Source organism: Citrus clementina, unplaced genomic scaffold (assembly GCF_000493195.1).
Source record: "Citrus clementina cultivar Clemenules unplaced genomic scaffold, Citrus_clementina_v1.0 scaffold_7, whole genome shotgun sequence".
NCBI lineage: Eukaryota > Viridiplantae > Streptophyta > Magnoliopsida > Sapindales > Rutaceae > Citrus > Citrus x clementina.
The window spans coordinates 10,663,908-10,684,644 of NW_006262075.1; the positions used below are offsets into that span (position 1 = coordinate 10,663,908).

The 20,737-nt window shown below is 35.2% G+C and overlaps 2 protein-coding genes and 1 pseudogene across 2 annotated transcripts; 2 read left to right on the forward strand and 1 right to left on the reverse strand.

The window, feature by feature from the left end:
* The first annotated feature begins 3,381 nt into the window (after positions 1–3,381).
* LOC18037525 (vinorine synthase) lies at positions 3,382–4,887 on the forward strand. Its single transcript, XM_006427106.2, has one exon. The coding sequence runs from the start codon at positions 3,475–3,477 to the stop codon at positions 4,885–4,887; it is 1,413 nt and encodes a 470-aa protein (XP_006427169.1). The 5' UTR covers positions 3,382–3,474.
* Positions 4,888–6,014: 1,127 nt separating this feature from the next.
* LOC112096724 (egg cell-secreted protein 1.4-like) lies at positions 6,015–6,398 on the forward strand. The gene has a single exon (XM_024180157.1). It carries the CDS (start codon positions 6,015–6,017, stop codon positions 6,396–6,398), a length of 384 nt encoding a protein of 127 aa, XP_024035925.1.
* Positions 6,399–17,148: 10,750 nt separating this feature from the next.
* LOC18035861 overlaps positions 17,149–20,737 on the reverse strand; it is a 6,469-nt pseudogene continuing 2,880 nt past the window's right edge.

Sequence of the window (20,737 nt, forward strand, 5' to 3'; positions counted from 1 at the left end):
GGCAGCTAATTTTTTTTTTCTTTTCCATGTATTCATATGCAGATTTGATCAATGTGTTTGAAGTCTTTATTCTTCAACTTCACTTATATCCTAACCTATACAGTCTATTGAATGGAGAAGCTGCTGGTGGATAACGCAATTATACTACTCATATTCAAAGAGTGAAAGGCAGTCATCCTTGTCAATTTAGCTTATAGATTTATTAAATTTAGCCACAAGTAGTAGGCATTTGATTGGATAGTAGAAATTTTTATGTATTGAATTTGGATTATTTAGTTATGAGAGTAGGATATCTCATATTTTTGTTATTGAAGTTTTGGAATTTGTAATATATACTAATAATATTTAAATGTGAAATGAAAGATTTTATGATATAAATCAATTTCTTTTTGTTATTTTGTGGTGCCTTTTAATTTTCCGAATAAATCAATAAGTAATGATCCAATTCAATTTTTTATTTTTTTAAAATAAATTAACTAGTGATACCATGGTAACAATAATCATAGACACTAATAAAATATCAATAACTACTAATACTATGGTGTCATAATATCGGTGATACTGTAGTAATAGTAATCACTGACACCACTTACAAGTGTCACTATTTTTCTGACTCCCAGATTACTGACACAATTAACAAGTGTCAGTGAAAGTAATTTCTGACACTATTCTAAAGTCAGTAAAGACCATTTTTCTAGTAGTGTTGGAGGAGTAGATCTCCAAAAATTTAGGTTAAATTTTGGAGGAGTAGATTCGGTTGTAAAGTAGTTTTTTTTTAGCAATTATTAACAATTATCTGATAAATGGGATGACATGTCATTTTTATCAATATATATCATATGACATGTCATTTTTTACTAGGTAAATGGAATGACATGTCTTTTTTTTAATCAAAATTTCATCAATCTTAAAAGGCTATATTACCCTTAAGATGTCAGCATTTGCAAACGAAAGTTAACAGATTAGTGGACGGCAGAAGTGTTTTGTCAACTTATGGTATACAAGTGATACACTTGAAAAGTGTTCACACACATTTGATACGGGTGTCATTTAAGGGTATATGGCTGATAATTTTCAAAAAAAAAAATTAGCCTTTCTTAGCATATCATTACTTATATTCTATGCTTTCTATATAAAGGAATTTTTTTTTCTCATCATTCATTAGCTTTTATATTAGATAAAAAATAATTTCTTAATATTTAATAACTTTCATACCTGATAAAAATTTACTAATATTCATTTTTAAATGGTAGATTATGTTCCTTTTAATTAATAGGACCAATTACTTGCAGGTACAAGAATACATTTGAATAAATGAATAAGAATTTATGAAATTGAGGAGAGAAAGAGAAGAAAGAGTTACCTAAGTAATTTTTTTAAAAAATATTTAGATAATAAAATTCGTCATTAAAAAAGGGATATCAATAAAAAATTGTGGGTTCAAATAGTCTCACTCTTCAAACAATTAGATATAAATCAATTAGATACCTCCTGATTTACGTTAGGTAACTTAACAATTAGATGCCAATTAATTAGATATCTCCTAATTTACAATCGTCGGTTAGATACCTTCACAATTTTGAACTATTAAGGCTGCGTTAGTAAAAATTAACTTAAATAACGTGAAAGAATTAAATTGTATATTTAAAATTTAAACAAATATGTAATTGGTGAAAATTTTAGAATAATTAAATGAATTTTAACAAAAATAGATATACAATGAAAATATTTTAGATAAATTTTAAAAGTATAATCTTAAAATTAAATGGAGCGTTTGCCCTGATTTTAGCGTAAAAGTTAGCGTCTTTTTCTTTTTTGGGTGTTGATTTGCTTCTGATATGTTATTGGTCACTTGTTGAGTTGCTGTATACAAAGCTGAAGTCTGGAAAGAGGAAAGGTCAGCAACAATATGATTAGGAGGCATCATTATAATTTCAAAAAAAAAAAGATTATTCTTGCAATGTGGGAACTGCCAAACTGGGAACCAGGACCCGACCTAAAATAATGCTAAAAATAGCTGTAAAGTTTGAGAGAGATGGTAAAATATCTCAGGCCTAATGAACAACCAAATCACATGCTTTTTTTTTTAATTCAAATTTTCACTTGATCAGTTGATCTACGTAGATTCATATTTTTTATTTTTTTAAATAGTACAATTCTTTAATTGAATTGATTTATACCTCTTTTTCTAATTTTAAAATGGAGCAGTCAAGTCTCTCATGTGTAGGGGTGGGCACTGGTAAGGACATGTTCGGTTTCGAAATAAACCAAAATTTTCAATTCAGTTCAGAATAGAAATTTCAAAAAATTGATTTGGAAATTTTCATTTGATTCGGTTTCGAAACTAATCCATTCGATTTTTTTTTTAAATTATAAAACACTTAACCGAAATTGAAAAAATCGGATCGAACTAGATTTTTTTGGGTCCAATCTGATTCGGCCTACCCTAAACATCACATGACATTTCTTTAATTTAAAAAAAAAATTAATTTTTCTGTTCAGTTTTTAAATTTAAAATTTAAAATTGAAAATCAAACTAAGTATTCGATTTCTTTTAAGAAAAAGTACAAATCGAACTCCCAAAATACCAAACTGCACCAGTATTTTTTCGGATCCAGTTCGGTTTCGGCCACCCTTGCTCCTATGGAAAATAAGAGTTTAATGCTTCTTACTTATGAAATTTGTCTCCAAAACCTCTACCACTACAAAAATTATTTCAACTCCAACTATGAGAGGGTATTTTCGTCGTTACCTAACGGCCAACGTTTTCACACGTGCTTGTATCTAAACTCTTATTTATGTCTTGGCCGACATTCGACAGTACTTGCCAGTACTTGTCTTACACTTGCTAATATAATATTAAAAAAATGATTTGGCCATTGATCGAAGACTAATTTTAAAAATATGTGAGGAGCTAGCAGGGCGTGTTTGAAGAGTTAAAATATTATAATTTGGGTTTTAAGAGCCAAAAATCTGACAAGATCTAATTACGCATGTGCTAAGATTTTTTTTGAAAAAAATAACATCTAGGTTTCGTGGAAGCCACAAAAATATGAGGCCAAATTTTTAGTTGCACCGATGGATTCTCTGCAGTCCAATTCTTCATTTGTCATTTATGCCAAGTTGCCAACAGCATTAGTCTGTAAACAACTTAATAGCACCTTATGCTTTGTAAATGGATGCAATTTTGATCTTAAAAAATAAAAAAGAGAGAGAGAGAGCAATCAAAAAGCTATTCTCCTATTTTCCTATGGGCCTCTCACAAGTGTTTAATACTCAATTCATTCTAAGTACTAAAACAGTATATCATAAAAATACATACACAAATGAAGAGTAAAAATGATCTTTTTGACGAATATATTACTTGGCTTTAGTTTATAGAACCCTTGCATAATCAATTTACATGAAACAGACTACAATACCCCCAGTAGCTTTCTGATAACTCCACAGAGAAAAGCTTTTGAGGGAAAGACAATGGATGTGGAAATAATTTCAAAAGAGTTCATAAAACCTTCTTCCCCAACACCTCTTCACCTCAAAACCTACAAGCTCTCTCTCTTGGATCAACTTCATGATCACTGCTATCCACCTGTTTCCCTATACTATCCCCTTAAACAAGACACAGAACTTTCAATTAGCTCCACTGATATTGATCAAATTGTCTCCAAAAGATTGCAACTGCTAAAGCAGTCTCTGTCGGAAACCTTATCTTCCTTTTACCCACTTGCCGGAAAGATGAAAGATAAGCTCTCCGTTGATTGCAACGACGAAGGGATTTATTTTGCGGAGGCTCGAGCCAAATGCACACTTAATGAATTTCTCAACCGACCTGATCTCTCTTTGGTGATCTTTAAATTCCATCCAGTGGTGGGCAATGAGCAGCGGCAGAGTAAAGAAATTGCAGGAGCTCATGTGGGTAAAATACAGGTAACAAGATTTTCATGTGGTGGCCTTGTCATTTGTGCTTGTATTTTGCACATGGTTGCTGATGGAGTAACATTAGGCTCATTTCTGATGAGTTGGGCCGCCAGAGCAGGTAAGAATATTGGTGAAGACACATCAATATGTCCTAATTATGAAATTTCATCTTTATTTCCACAAAATGATCATACATACCCAAGAGAAGCTACTGCATTTTCCAAGAGTGGCAAATTTGTTGTGAGGAGATTTGTATTTGATGCCCAAGCAATAGCCAATTTAAAAGCCAAGGCAACGACTAGCTCAACGTCGTTGCAAAATCCATCACGTGTTGAGGTCGTGACAGCACTTATTTCCAAGCGCATCATGGCTGCCTTCAAAGCAAAATCAGGTTCGTACAAACCAAATCTATTGACCCGCGTTTTAAATTTGCGGCCACTGGTCAGGCCGCCGCTGTCAGAAAATTCTTTTGGGAATTTCGTTTGGAATGCAGATGCTTTGTGCAAAGATCATGATGATGAAGTAGAATTGGATGGCCTGGTATGGAAGCTGAGGGAATCATTTACGAAAGTTGTAAAACGTCTTCAAGGTGATGGTGAAGGGTCGCTTATTAGCCTTTGCGAAGGTATCAAAGATGAGAATAAAGAAGTGTTTGCTGACGCAAAAGATAGAATTAGCTTTAGCAGTGTGTGTAATTTTCCTTTTTATGATATTGATTTTGGATGGGGGAAGCCTATTTGGATGAACTTTACCAGTTTTGATGGATCAATTGTTCAGTTCGCGAATTTTGTCATTCTTTCAGATACAAGATCGGGGGATGGGATTGAGGCATGGCTGCATTTGCTTGAAGAAGACTTGGCTCTTTTAGAACTTGATAGAGAGTTACTTGGATTTGCCTCCTTGGATCCAACTCCCTTGGGAAAATGCTCTTCCATTTCTCATAATGTAATACCACAATCTAAGTTATGACAGTTCTATATATAATTTGTAGTTATGAAATTGGTAGTTAGTGTAAGTTTCATTGTTGTTTGAGTTAATTATTGGTGTCATATGATAAATGCCATACAATTGAGGTGGAAGAAATTGGATTAATTAGTTCTAATTAAGTATAGTCACTGATAATTTATAATTTTGTTATCAAGAGCTCAACCGAGTGATTTTCAAACAATTCTATTTAGTTAGTCATCCGAATTTGTCTTAGGGATGGTAGAGAGATACAAATTTAAAAAAAAATTAATTTTGGCTTTGCTCACGAAGGGTAGTTATTGATTACAAAGTAACCATAATTCCTAAATAATTTTAAAATAAAGAATTAAATAATTTAAAAATATGTTTCAACTAGTCATAAATGTGGCTTATGTTTTAATTTAACTTTCATCATCGTTTACTAGATTAAAGTACAAAAAAGAGAGCAATAATTTTTTGACTGAGTTGTTAAGCACCTTCTCCCTTAAGTTTAAATTAGACGGTTCGAACCTGCCTAATAGTTATAATAATTTTTTTTTCCTATGTTGGACTTCGGGGGCTTAGTGCTATATTTCAATGGCTTACATATAAAATGTATTGTATATAATATTTAAAATAATAATAATAATAAGAGATGAAGACGATTACTAGTGGGTTAAGAAAATCAAAAGAAGATCAGTTCTGAAATATTGAAGTGTTAATTAAGTATTAAAAATAGCTCCTCAAATTCTCATAAGGGGTTTGGAGAGGGATTAAAGGGTGTAAATTGCTCTCAAACCCATCTATCTATATATTTATATAAAGTTGGGACTACAAGATGTGATGTGGCATCACCATTTCTCATCTTTATATATTTTCTATTAACTAATAAACAGAGAAATTTTCTTTCAAATTTAGCTTTTCATCTTCTCATAATTAATTTGATTGTTATTACACAATCAATACGTAACAGTTCATCAAAAGACCTATTATTTTCTCTAATTGAAACATTCTTGATAATAAATTAAGCAATGATTTATAAATATTTTTAATCACTCTTCTCCTTTGCCTCACCTTAATTTATAAATAGCAACAAAAAATATGATATTCCACGTAAATATAAACACAACATAAAAGAACAGAAAATAGCAATGACTCTAAAACATGTATTTTTTATTTTGGCCTTCACTTGTCTGATCATAGCAAATATTGCAAATGCAACCAGCAGGAATGATCGCCTCAACAACAATATGAAACCATGCAACGATCTTGTAACAAGACTTGAAGTTAGTGAAGGCCTAACGGAGTGCTGGAACACGTTAATGGAGCTAAAATCATGCTCAAATGAGATTGTTATATTCTTCCTTAATAGCCAGGCTGATACCCGTAATTGCTGGCCTGCAATGCTCACCTCTCTCGGATTCACTGCCGAAGAAGGGAACATACTGAGAGGTTACTGTGATGCATCTTCTGCTCCTTCTCCAAGTGGCATCGCGGTGATATATCAACCTCAGGTTTCCAAGGTTTTGGCTTAGACAAGGTGCATCTATGGCACTTCTATTTCCATGATGTTAATTTAACTAATGCAATTTTAAATAATTAAAAAATCTTTTTACTTTTAGCTTTGCTTTATTTTTTTCATGTTTTTTTAAGTCTTGTCTCTTAATCGAATAGAATAAATCGTTAAAAGTAGAATAAAAAAAAGAATAATACTAAATTTTTTTTTTAAAACCGCGCAAAGCGCAGTTCTATTTTCTAATTAATTAAAATAAACCCGAGCTCTCAGATGCTCACTTATTGGATTAACTTAAATGGTAAAATGACACAAGTCCTCTTCATTGTGTGGACGTGGGCTTTTGACACTTGACATAAAAGTTAAATAGAACATCCAACACTTAGAATAAAAATTAAATATCAAGCGCAAACTGCAAAAGTGTGGAAGAAAAAATAATAATAAATACTATAGTAGAAAGAAAGGAAACCTCATTCAATAAATAAATATAAATATATATATATATATATATATTTATATATCAATAAAAATATCAATTTATTAAAAAAATAACACAAAAACAGGAAAAAAAAGTACCTAAAAATAGTAGTAAAAAAATTCGAGAAACAGAAAAAGTAAAAACCAATTTCTTTCTCAATTTTTTGAAAAGAAAGTAAATATTTTATCAGCATTGATTTCATTTATTACTCGCTTCACATGCTCGTCTGATCCTATATCAAGGATGACTGTTTGAAAAATATGATACCCTTAAGCTGACATTACAAGAATATTCTCTATAACCTTCGCAATAAACGAGATTATCCTAATTTTAAAATTGTAAAAACAGAACATAGCTTGCAATATTCCAAAGTTATCTTTGAATCAAACAAATTGCTAAAAGCATCCTATCCGTTAAGACAATCCAAGCACTAGCTTAAACAACAAAATATTTTTTAAGCATTAGCCTCATCAGTCACAACTAATTCTACTAATTAATCAAAATCCAAAGGCATATTGAAAAATGTGAACTCTAGCTTGATTTACACGTATTAGAAAAGAAAGAGAAATATACAAGCAAATAAAAAATGCAATTCTAACTCTACTTGGAAATGAGTCTATGTTTGAGTCAATATAACTCGAGATTGGCACGCTTGTCGTATAATATTGTACTACAATATTAATATGTGCGATTTCAAACTAAAGTATTTGGTTATAAATTGATTTGTCTCTTTTTGTGACTTTCTCACATGGTAAGTAGATTTAATTTGTTTAGTTGCGTTTATTCAACACGTACTCCGTCTTCAAAGATTCCTAGACTAAAATGCTCTTTAGCAAAGTCATTTTCCCTTTCCTTATGACTACTATTTATGCAAGTCATAATTAATATCTCCCATGCAATATGAATATGTTGTAGGCTATAGTAAATATAGTAGAACTTTGATAAATTACTACTCTTGGGACTATAAAAATTTATTAATTTAGTTAATATTATGTAGTGATTTAACACCCCTTAAGACTCAAGATGATAAACCACTGCCCAGGAGACTCTAGCCAAGATCAAATAAGTTGCAGAAGAAACTAAGCTTTGATATCAAGACTCTAACACATATTCCAATTAGCCCTAAGTCTAAGATTAATATCACAGAGTATAACCTAACTAAGAAGCACTTCACAAACACACAAGAAACATAATCTTACGTGGTTCGATTGTGCATGAAATGCACAATCTACATCCACGGGAGAAGCCACAAAAAAAGATTTATTGATGAATAAAAAAGACAAATACAGAGCTTTTAAACAAGAGATTACAAGCAACAAGAAGAACCTCTCTCACTCCTCAATCTCTCTCTCAAGCTCTCACTGAACCACTCGTCTTTCTCCCTCAACAACCAGTTTTATACTCCTGATGCTGAAACCCAAATTGCACAGAATCTGGACACGTGTGTGACGGTATTTAAAAAACTTGATTTGTTCCTTCACAAGCTAGCTCACGTGCTCCACTTAAGTTTCTCCAAAACGACAGAGGGCTGAGTCGTTTCGTCTTTAAACTTAAATGTCTCGTGCTGCACGTGACAAGTGACTGAAACCATTTGATCCAAACGAAGCCGTTTTTGGGCTCTGAGTTTTCGATTCATTGCACTCAAGCCCACATTTCTCTACCTTGAATCAAAACTCCTTTTCCTGCTTTCTCCTCCTTTTTCTTATCAACTTAGTAGCTGCTCATACCAGCTAAGTCTAAGCACATGTTGAACTTAGCTGAAGGAACCGCTTTAGTCAGTATATCTGCTGGATTTTCATCTGTATGCACCTTGGCCATCCTTCACAACTCCTTGAGATACTTCGTTTCTGATGAAATGAAGTTTTATATCTATGTGTTTGGTTTTTTCATGGTGTGCAGGGTTCTTACACAAATGAATGACACTGGAACTGTTACAATGTATAGTCACTGACTTCTGCCTCACTCCCAATTCACCAAACAACCCCTGCAGCCATAAGGCTTCCTTTACAGCTTCTGTGGTAGCTGTATACTCAGCTTTTGTGGTTGAGAGAGCAACCACATGCTACAGAGTTGCCTTCCAGTTGATGCGGCATCCTTCATACATAAACATGAAGCCTGTGAGTGACCTTTTCTTATCCAAGTCTCCTGCATAATCTGAATCTACAAACCCCAGCAGCCCATGACCTCTCCCTCTGGATCTTCCATATACTAATCCATGGCTTAAGGAACCATTTAAGTATCTCATTATCCATCTGACAGCTCTCCAGTGTTCGCTTCCTGTTTGTGCCATATATCTACTAACTACACTCACTGAGTGGGATAGGTGTAGTGCAAATTTTATTGAACTCGCAAGTGCACGAATCTATTGTAGAATAGATCAATGGTGATGAGTGTCGATCCCACGAGGAGGTAGATTTTAATTATATGTAGAATTAATTTTCTATGAGAATGGTTGGATTTGTGGTGAAAGTGGCTTAGATTATCCTAAAATTGGAATTGAAATGGCGAGAATAAATTGAAGAGAAATCTATTGAAATGACGTACTTGGGTATCTGGATCCGTATCAACATGCACCATGGGTTAAATATTCCTTATTAATGCTAATTAAATCATGAGGGGGGGAATCTACACCTCATGAACCACACTCTAATCAATATGGTGCTAAGGGCTTATCGTGCTAAATAATAATAACATTGTACTAGAGAGCCGGTGTAACCAGGGCGATATCTAGACAAGATTATTATTATTTGTCTACGAAAAGTCAAATCATCCACAAAAATTAAAGGGGAAAAGAAAATAAATTTACCAAATAAAGCTCATGACACATGTTGAGATTTCACCTTCAACCCAAGTTTGAAAGAAAATTAGCTATTCATAATTGAACTAGGGGTAAAATGGAAATTTATTAAAATACGTAGAAAATACAAGATAGAGAAGGAATTACAGAAAATGGAGTCCAAAAATGGATTCAGAGCTATCAAATTAGGGGGGGAGAGCCCCTTTTTTTATAGATACATTGAGTACATCATGGCCATCAGATTAAAAACAGTTTGGACACTCTGGATTGCGCCATGTCATCAATCAACAGTACGCAGTTTGACTACGCGGTTTGAACAGTAACACGGTTTGACCCGGCTTGAACAGTGACGCGGTTTGGTTGAAAATAATCATGTGTAATGAATGTACTGTACGCGTAATTTTTGGTCCACTAACATACTGCCACGTCACCAATCAACAGTGCATAAGAATTTTAGTCCAACAGAATCGTGACACCTCATCAGTCAATGCCACATCATCGGTCAATGCCATGTCATCGATCCGTCTATGTAAACAGTGTCGTGAACAGTAACGTAGACGGTATCGTACATGTGAACAGTGTTATTTTTCCTTTTATGTTCCTCTTAAGGTTTTCGACCGTCCTAAGTTCAAAAGTGATGTCCGTTTTGCCGTCCAATCTCTCGTTCATTGTGAAATGACTATAATACCCCTAAAATATATAAAATACTTAATTAAAATAAAACACACGTAATTAAATCACAAGAAGCTTAAATACATAAAAGTAAGGGTGTTGGTAAGACTTGAAGTGTAAAATGATGATTTTCTCCTTTATAAATATAAATTTTCTAACACTCAACAATAGGTCTGGTCGAGTAAGCACCATAGCATACATCAAGCAACCTACAGCATTAGCATAGGGAACATTTTTCATATCAAGCTTCTCTTCATCAGTTTTTGGACACAACTGATTACTCAGTTTGAAGTGAGCTGCTAGAGGAGTTAGTACAGGCTTAGAATCCAGCATCTTGTAGGTTTCCAGAACCTTAGTCAAATATCTCTCATGACTGAGAAATATTTCCCCCTTTGCTCAGTTTCTTTTAATTTCTACACCTAAAATCTTCTTAGTAGTCCCCAAGTCCTTCATGTCAAATTCTGAGTTCAGTATTACCTTCAACTTTTCTATTTTTTCCCTCTATTTGCAAGTTATCAGCATGTTATCTACATATAGAAGGAAGATAGATGTAGTGATCATTTTCCAGCAGCTTGAAATACACACAGCAGTCATAGTTGCATCTCATGAATTCATTTGTTATCATGAACTCATCAAACCTGAGATACCACTGTCTTGGGGGCTATTTTAAACCATAAAGAGACTTCTTGAGCAGGCATACATGTCTAGGTTTCATGAAGTCCACATACCCCTCAGGTTGAGTCATGAAGATTTCTTCTTAGAGTCTTTCATGCAAAAATGCAGTCTTGACATCGAGTTGATCAAGTTCCATGTCTTGTACTGCAGTCAGAGCTAGAATCACTCTTATGAAGGCATGTCTGACAACTGGTGAAAATACCTCCTTGAAATCAACCCCTTTCTTTTTTTGTATACCATTTTGCCACCAGTCTAGCTTTGAATCTTTTTGGTTCATCTCCTGTCAAACCATCTTTTATCTTAAAGATCCATTTACAGTCTACAACCCTCCTCTTATCAGGTTTCTTAACCAGTTCCCAGGTGTTATTTTTATAGAGAGACATAATTTCTTCATCCATGGCTTACTGCCACTCCTTGCTAAACTTGCTTTGGACTGCTTCTTTGTAGGCTTTTGGTTTATCTTCATCAATCTGATGTGCAGCTGCTAGAGCATATGAGATAAGATCAGCATATCAATACATTCTGGTCTATTTGATTTGTCTCTTGGCTCTATCTCTAGTTAGTTGGTAGCCTTGCTCATGTTCCTTAGACTCTTGTTCTTGTTGAGGAATTTCTGAATCACCTGAACTGTTAGTGACTCCACCTGAATCTACAGCTTCCAGTGATTCATCAGACTTAGGAAGCTCCACCTCAAACTGTTGCTTTATACCAGTCTCAGTACATTCCTCAATTGGCTGTTGAGCTGACTTCTGATTTAGTAAATCTCTTTCATTAATGGTCACATCCCTACTTATGATGCATCTGGGTGGACTTAAGTCTATGCACCAGATCTTATAGCCCTTTACCCCCTCTGGATATCCTATGAAGAAACCCTTCAAAGCCCTAGGAGCTAGCTTTCTTTGGCTTGTGTGGGCATAAGTTGGACAGCCAAATGCTCTCAGGTTTCCATAGTTTGCTAGTTGACCAGTCCACTTCTCATAAGGTGTTTTGAAATCAATTGTTGTAGAGGGACTTAGGTTAACTAGATGACAAGCAGTTAAAAGTATTTCTGCCCACAAAGTCTTTGGAAGTTTGGATTGAACCAGCATACTCCCCACCCTCTCCATGAGTGTCATGTTCATCATTTCAGCTAACCCATTTTGCTGAGGTGTTAACCTCACTATTTTATGTCTAGTTATTCCCTCCTTTGCACAGAAGCTACCAAACCTTTGATTACAAAATTCTAAACCATTGTCTGTTCTGAGCTTTTTAACATTCTTTCCACATTGATTTTCAACCAAGTTTTTCTATTCAAAGAACTTCTCAAAAACTTGATCTTTGCTCTTGAGAGTATAAACTCACACCCTCCTAGAGTAGTCATCTATAATGGACAAGAAGTATATGTTACCACCTAGAGATATCTGTTGTGCAGGTCCCCACAAGTCAGAATGAACATATTTCAGCTTGTCCTTAGACTTGTGAACTGACCTATTAAAACTAGCTCAAGTTGCCTTCCCTAAGACACGACTCTCACAGAATTATAGATCACCAATCTTATCACCTTCTAATAAACCTTGCTTATCTAACTCTTTAAGTCCTCTCACCCCAATATGCCTCAACCTCAGATGCCATAGCCTGGCCTTGTCAGTATTGGCATTGACTGACACCCATGCTTCACCAGTAACTACTTCCCCATCTAAGACAAATACTTCATTCTTCTTTAAACACTTCATGATGGTTTCAGTGCCCTTAATTATCATCATTTCACCAGACTCATTCTTAACACTATATCCCATTTGGTCAAGCATCCCTAAAGAAATCAAATTTCTCTTAAGATCAGGTACAAACCTCACTTGTTTAAGCTCCCTTATGGATCCATCATGGAGTTTAAGTCTTATATTTCCAATACATATAATCTTACACATGACATTATTACCCATCATTACTCTACCCCCATCAAAGTCATGATACTCAGTCAAGTACAACCAGAGTCAAGTACCCATTTACCTCTGTCTCTGCTCTCTGTTGCTACACAAACACCAACAGATTCATATCATTCTTCTTCTACAACAGCCGCATCACCATCCTTTCCCTTTTTATGAAACTTCTTTTCAGGACAATCCTTCTTGAAATGCCCCTCTTTATGACACAGGAAACATCTCAGATTCTTTTGTTTTTCTTTATTCTTTCCTTGCTTCTTTTTCTTCCCTTATAGTCTTGTTTTTACAGATAACCCCTCACCAGAACCATTTCCAAGGCTTTCTTGCTTCCCTTGCAATTCTTTAGTGTTAAGAGCTGACTTCACTTCATCCAGAGACAATGTCTGCCTTCCATACATCAAGGTGTCAATAAAGTGCTCGTATGACTTACGTAAAGAACTTATTAGAAGTAAAGCTTTATCTTCATCACCCAATGTTGCATCTATGGTTTCAAGAGTGTCACACACTTTGTTAAACTCATCAAGATGTTCATCAAGAGATGAGCCTTCAAGCATTTTTAACGTGAACATCCTCTTCTTGATATACAACCTGTTGGCCAGAGACTTTTTCATGTAAATGCTCTCTAGTTTTGCCCATAGGTCAGCAAAAGTGGGTTCTTTAGCCACTTCCCTTATCACAGAATCTGCAAGACTCAAGATGACAGTTCCCTTGGCCTTCTTATCAATCTCTACCATCTGTTCTAGAGTTTTTGATGTAGAGATATATTTCCCCTCCTTCTTGGATACTAGTAGTAGGGCATCTCTAAGACCTTGAGTTATTAACACTGCCTCCATCTTAACCTTCCACATGTTGAAATTATTTTTCCCATTAAACTTCTCAAGATCAACCTTGGTAGAAGTCATACTTGGATCTTGGGCTTCAAGACTCCAGCTCTGATACCACATGTAGTGATTTAACACCCTTAAGACTCAAGATGATAAACCACTACCCAGGAGACTCTAGCCAAGATCAAACAAGTTGCAGAAGAAACCAAGCTTTGATATCAAGACTCTAACACATATTCCAATTAGCCCTAGGTTTAAGATTAATATCACAGAGTATAACCTAACCAAGAAGCACTTCACAAACACACAAGAAACATAATCTTACGTGGTTCGATTGTACATGAAATGCACAATCTACATCAACAGGAGAAGCCACAGAAAAATATTTATTGACAAATCAAGAAGACAAATACAGAGGTTTTAAACAAGAGATTACAAGCAACAAGAAAAACCTCTCTCACTCCTCAATCTCTCTCTCAAGCTCTCACTAAACCACTCGTCTTTCTCCCTCAACAACCAGTTTTATACTCCTGATGCTGAAACCCAGATTGCACAGAATCTGGACACGTGTGTAACGGTATTTAACAAACTTGATTTGTTCCTTCACAAGCTAGCTCACGTATTCCACTGAAGTTTCTCCAAAACGACAAAGGGCTGAGTTGTTTCGTCTTTAAACTTAAATGTCTCGTGCTGCACGTGACAAGTGACTAAAATCATTTGATCCAAACGAAGCCGTTTTGGGGCTCTAAGTTTTCGATTCATTGCACTCAAGCCCACATATTAATATATTAATGAATTAATAATTTATTAATTTATAAAGATAATATCACGTTCATAATAGGAATTTTTATAAAATATAAAAGTAGTATGAGAACGTAGTAATTCTGTCAAACTGCATGATACGGTTATGATTTTGAGTAATCTCTAAATTATTGAAAGTGTAATAGGAAACAATAAAGAGGAAGAAGTTGAAGATGACAATTCTACTATAGAGTCCGTCTCACACCAAAAAGCATTCAAAGTGATTGACATTAAGTAATTTATTGTTATAAAGTGATGATACCACGTCGGAACTTCTTTCAACATTGCAAGAAGTTAGAGGTGAAAATCAAACCGAAATCAATTTCAAAAAGCAAGTAACACTAAAAACTTATTTTAGAAAAGCTTTCTAGACTTATCATATGTATTTAGTTTTAAATTAGTTAATTATTAGTCTATGTATTAATTGGGTCTTACAGAATAATGTGATTTAAAAAAAATTATTATCTAATAAATTTATCGAATTATTAATTTATCACGTTGGCCTCAAGTCAGATCCAACAAAAACTATTATTTAATCAAGGTTATCTATTTACCGAGAATTAATTTAACGAGATTGTGCTAATATAGATCTATTTTGGTCATTTAATTATATAAATTAAGGATGTAATTGTATTTTGGTCTTTTAAGTTCTCTTTCAAATTTCCCTTGTACCATAACAGTTCTACAAATCTACTCTCAAACTTAAAGTTCATCTGTAATCGAATAGGGGCGCTATAACAGGAGCGTTTTTAATTACATTAAATCGTTTTTGTCTTATTAATTCTTTTAGTTGTTATCATTATTTATTGGTTGTAATTGTAGTTTGTTTTAAGTGTTTAAGATGGTCTGATGATGGCAATGTCCAGACTCGTTGGTGGCAAGGGTCCTGCAAGCCAAGTACTTCCAATCAAAAAATTTCTTGGATGCAAAGTTCGGCTCAAACCCTTCATATATTTGGAGAAGCATTCTGTGGGGAAGGAAAATTATTTGTCGGGCTCTAGGTGGAGAGTTGGTAATGGTCAGAAAATTCACATTCATAAGGCTAATTGGATTCCACAGCCTTCAACTTTCCAGCCAGTGTTTAAGCCAACTTTGCCATCTGATGCTATGGTCTCTGAATTAATCAATAAGGCAAACTACTGGGATGAGAAGAGGATTTATGAGCACTTCGACAAGATGGATGCTGATTTAATTATTAAGATTTCTCTGCCTAGGAGACCGAGGGAGGATGAGCTGATTTGGCATTATGGAAAAAATGGCCAGTTCTCGGTTAAAAGTGGGTACCAGACAGCTCTCCAAATAAAGTTTCCAGCCATGCCTTCAAGCTCAGCGGCTTCAAAAAATGAATGGAATATTATTTGGTCTCTTGCTTTGCCTCAAAAGATCAGAATTTTTACCTGGAGGGCAGCTAAAAACCTCCTCCCCTCAGCTGAGAATTTGTGGAAGAAAAAGATAATCCAGGAACCCACTTGCCAAGTGTGTAAAATGGGAATGGAAAATGTATTTCATGCTCTAGTGGCCTGTAAATCGGCTAAGAAGGTATGGAGGCTAATCTGTTTTGAAGATGATATTAATGCAGCTCACAGTCAAGATATTTTAAGTTTGCTGCATGCTATGAAAAGAATGAGAAGCAAAGCTGACCTGGAGTTGTTGGTAATGACTTTTTGGGTAAAATGGAATGCTAGGAATCAGTTGCTATTCAAAAGGAAAAAGGGAGAACCCCCAAATTATGGTAGCTAAAGCTGAAGTTATGATTGCAGCTTATAAGAGGGTGCATTCTTTAGTCGAGGCTTGCAGTGAAACAGAGCAGAGGGTACCTCCTCAGACATGGAATCCCCCTCAAGATGGCTTTGTAAAAGTCAACATTGATGCAGCTATCAACTTCGAAAAGAATCTTGTAGGGCTGGGGGTAGTGATTAGAGATGATTCGGGGCGTGTTACAGCAGCTGCAATCAAGATTTCCAAGTTTCATGAAGATGTTTCTTATGCTGAGGCAGAAGCTATGGAATGGGGTATGTTGGTGGCGAGAGAAGCTAAAGTGAAGGCTGTAATCGTGGAATCAGATTCTCAAGGTGTGGTCAATTTAATTAACAACAAGCAGGGCAGCATATCCGAGATCTATTGGGTTGTTTCAGAAATTCAGAAGTTAGCAGAAAACTTCGAGTGTGTTAGTATTAAGTATACGCCTAGATCTTGTAATGTTATTGCCCACTCTTTAGTTAAGTTAGCTCTAAAGAAACGCGAGACTATTGTGTGGAAGGGTTCATACCCTTCACAAGTGATGTATCTCCTTTCTTCATTGATTTAATTGAAATCTCTTTTCAAAAAAAAAAAAAAAAGATGGTCTGATGATGAAAAAGCGAAAGAGAGTTTTGTTAAGAAGGATGTTCGTATGGTTTTGGAGGCTATTTTGGTCCGAAAAGGGTTCTGCTAGAATATAAACAGGAAATAAAATCGGGTTATTTTTTGTAAATCAAAAAACTGTTGGTTATTTATGCAATTTTCAACTAGAGAACATTTCATTAATTGGACAGAGTCAACATTACAAACACATGAAAATAACAAGTGACGCACCACACACCCAGGAGAAGCATCTACCAGACAACTTAAATGGTGAGTTTGAAACAGGGACGAAAAGCGTTTTGAGTGACTTGATCATCCCATTGCAGCTCCTTCCACCAGTGATATTGTCCCTTAATAATAATTTTATGTTCCAATCCGCTGATGCAATCAAGAGGCAGCTTCTTAAGCTTTGCACATCCCCTTGCAGAGATTTCTTTCAGATGAGGGAAAGGCAAGGCACTCTTCAAATTTTTTAAATCCTCTAGGATAAGATATTCAATTCTTGCAAGAGGGATCAGATTGTGCATCACCTCAGGTGAAACTTCACCCAATTTTTCAACGCTGATTATTTCTTCCAAATCCAGGCAACTACTGATCCGAACATGCTTAAGATTTGGAGCAACAATAAGCCATGTCAGGTGCTTCAATTTGGAGTAGCTTATACAAATGTTTTGGAGACTATGAAAACCACGAGTCTGTTGGATTTTTGGTACTTCCACTGCATAGTCAATCTTTAAATCTTCCAAATCACTGTATTCCAGATGAAGTGTTTGAAGATGCCTTAAACCTGCTAAAGAATAAACAGGGACCGACGTTGATTGAACACCAAGCAACTCTGATTGACAGCAGTGCTTAAGGCAGAGAGATGGCGTGCTAAGGCTCTGTAACCTAGGAGAGTCCAACAACATCCGAAGAGCACAGAAGCTTTCCAAGGTGACGGTCAGCACATTTAAGTGTTCCAAACTTAGTATTTCCTCTACCAAAACTTCCCTGCCTCCAATCAAAATGCTATCTCCTTCTTGTTTATCAGAACCACATTCATACATTCTCAGTACTCGTAACATCTTTAGATTTGATATTACTTGTTGTGGAATTCTAGTGAGACGTGTAAACTCCAAATTCAAACATTTAAGATGAACCAAGTACTTTAACTCCATTGGTAATCTTCTGATTTTACTTCTTGCTAGATCAAGATGTTGCAATGAAACCAGGTTTGAAATTCCAGTCAGTAAATGGACTGGTAGACTACCATCTGATAACTTCAAAACTCTAAGAGATGCCATAAATTGAAAGAAATCTCTATTGACCTCATTCAAATCATTGGAACCGAGAAACAAAGTCTGTAGATGAGGAGATGATGGTGACTCTAAAAGTCTCCGAATTCTATTTTGCATCAGAGACATCCTTGTAACCTCTTTCCACAATCCAATCCCTGGTGCATTTTGTAATCCTTGGTGCATTTTGTAATCCTACACCTGCAAGCACCAAAAACTTTTCCTTCTCGTCGATCGTAGATGCAATCCACAAAGCCATGTCACGGATCACATCATGCATTTTTACACAATTTTCTTCTTCTTTCTCCAATAAGCATGCATGAAGCAGAGTACAGATAAGAGAATATCCTTGATTTCGAGCTCTGATTCCATCATATTCATTAAAAACCCCTCACATATCCAACAATCTATCAAGTCTTCTATGGAAATTCTATAATCTTCTGGAAATAAACTACAATACAATAGACAAAATCTCGATGCATCGTTGGGCCAAAAAATCATAACTTAACTTCAAAGAAGAATGTACCTTTTTCTCCATGCTAGAAAACTTAAAGGCTGAACTGCTTAGGACCTCAATTGCATGCTCCCACTCTCGAGGTGTCTTCTTGGAAGCCATGGCTCGACCGACTGTAATTAGAGCAAGTGGCAAACCACCACATTCCTTGACTACAGTTTTAGCAAGCTCAGGAATATCAGGATGACTATCAAGGGTATCTCTTCCCACTTTCACCTCAAATAATTTCCAGGAATCCTCGTATCCTAAGCACTCTACTTTGAAGGATTTGTGAGCTTCCATTTGGCCGCCGATCTCAAACTCAAGAGTTGTGAAAACCACCTTATTAGATGCACGTGTGGCGCTTGGAACAAGTAAACCCACTTGAGCTAAATCAACAGGCTCCCATATGTCATCCAATAATAACACAAACTTCTTTCTTTTCATGACCTTGAATATATCCTCAGCCTTCTCTAAAAGACTTTTGCTATTCCATGACCTGCTAAACAAACCAATCTTCCTCGCAATACAATCTTGAATCCTTTTAAGCTGCAAGTCTTTAGACACCACTACCCAAATAACAAGATCAAAATCATTTGGTGTGTCAAAGAACTTGTTGTTGATTAGCGTTAACAGGGTGGTTTTACCGACCCCTCCCATACCGTACAGGCCAAGAATTCCCACTTCTTCTTCCATGAGGCATCTCCAAACTTGGTTAGTTGAATCTTGCAAGCCCACTAATATTGGCGGAAGAGCTTTTTCATCAACTAGATTTTCTGGTAGTGGTCGAGCTTGAGCCACCTCTTTGAAATTCCCTTCATTCCTTAAGCTCTGCACATCTTGCAATGTCTCGACCACTTTTTCTCCAAACTTGTAGCTTGACAAGCAGTTCATGGAACAGAAGCCTCCGCTTCTTTCTCCCGTCAGTTCTCTAACTTTAGTTTGCACATGTTGCACTCTTGAAAGCCACCCTTGCACTTGCTCCAGCCGTTTCATTTGTTGTTGTTGTTCAGCAACCATAAGCCTCATCTGCACATCATTTCTTACTTCAATTAACTTTTGCAATTCCTTCTGCAAGGCATCAAGATTTTCTTGGATATGACATACATACCCTGCTTTAATAACAGTGCAATCTAGGCAGTGTGAAACAGTGTCATCACATGAGAATGATGGTGAGCAAACGCTTCCTATGGTGTGATCTCAACGAAGGCGAAAAGGACTGGCTGGGGTGAATGCGCGATAAAGAAAAGTTTAATTTGCTTTTGGGCCAAAGACGAGATGGCTCGTTTGGAAACTGTAATTCTATTTATCAATGAGCCGGTGTCGAATTTAAAATTTGTTGTCATTTCTTGGAAACATGCCTCGGCTCAACTTTCGGGAGAAATTCTAGAATATATTACAAGTATCATGTTATTATACAATACGTAAATAATGTTATGATATGTGTGTATTTATTTTAAAAAACCATCATATAAGTAGTGGTTATATTAAATTCAATTACACTTTTTATACATGCATCAGTTAGTTGTAATACATATGAGGTATTCTAAAAAATTCCAAATTTTGATTGATGATCATTTCTTGGAAGGCTTGTGTTTGGACAATTTTAAGTTTTTAACATTGATTCCCTCGAATTTTATATTCGTGAATATAGATATATATATATATATATATATATATATATATATAATATAGGTTTTACTCATGGATTCTCTACTCTGTAGAGCATCGTCCTTTTCTAGCTCTTCTTCTGGAAGAATTAGTGATTCTAAAAATGTTGTGAATTCGGAAGAATTTGTAATTGAAAACTTTAATAAAGCAATTGATAATTGGGAATTACCAAAGATCTCTAAAGAAATGATTTACAAAACAAAAAAGCTTGATTTTTTAAAAAATGATTATGTCATAAAAACTGAAGAACGAGACATAACCCTTTCAAAGCCATTTGAAACTATTCATCTATTTTCAGAACACTCTTTAAAGAAATTAAAAGATAAGAATTTTAATTATGTTTACATCGGCTTAATACAAGTTGGTATAAAACCCTTAACAAAAGAAGGCATTAATACCTCTATTCTTGACTTC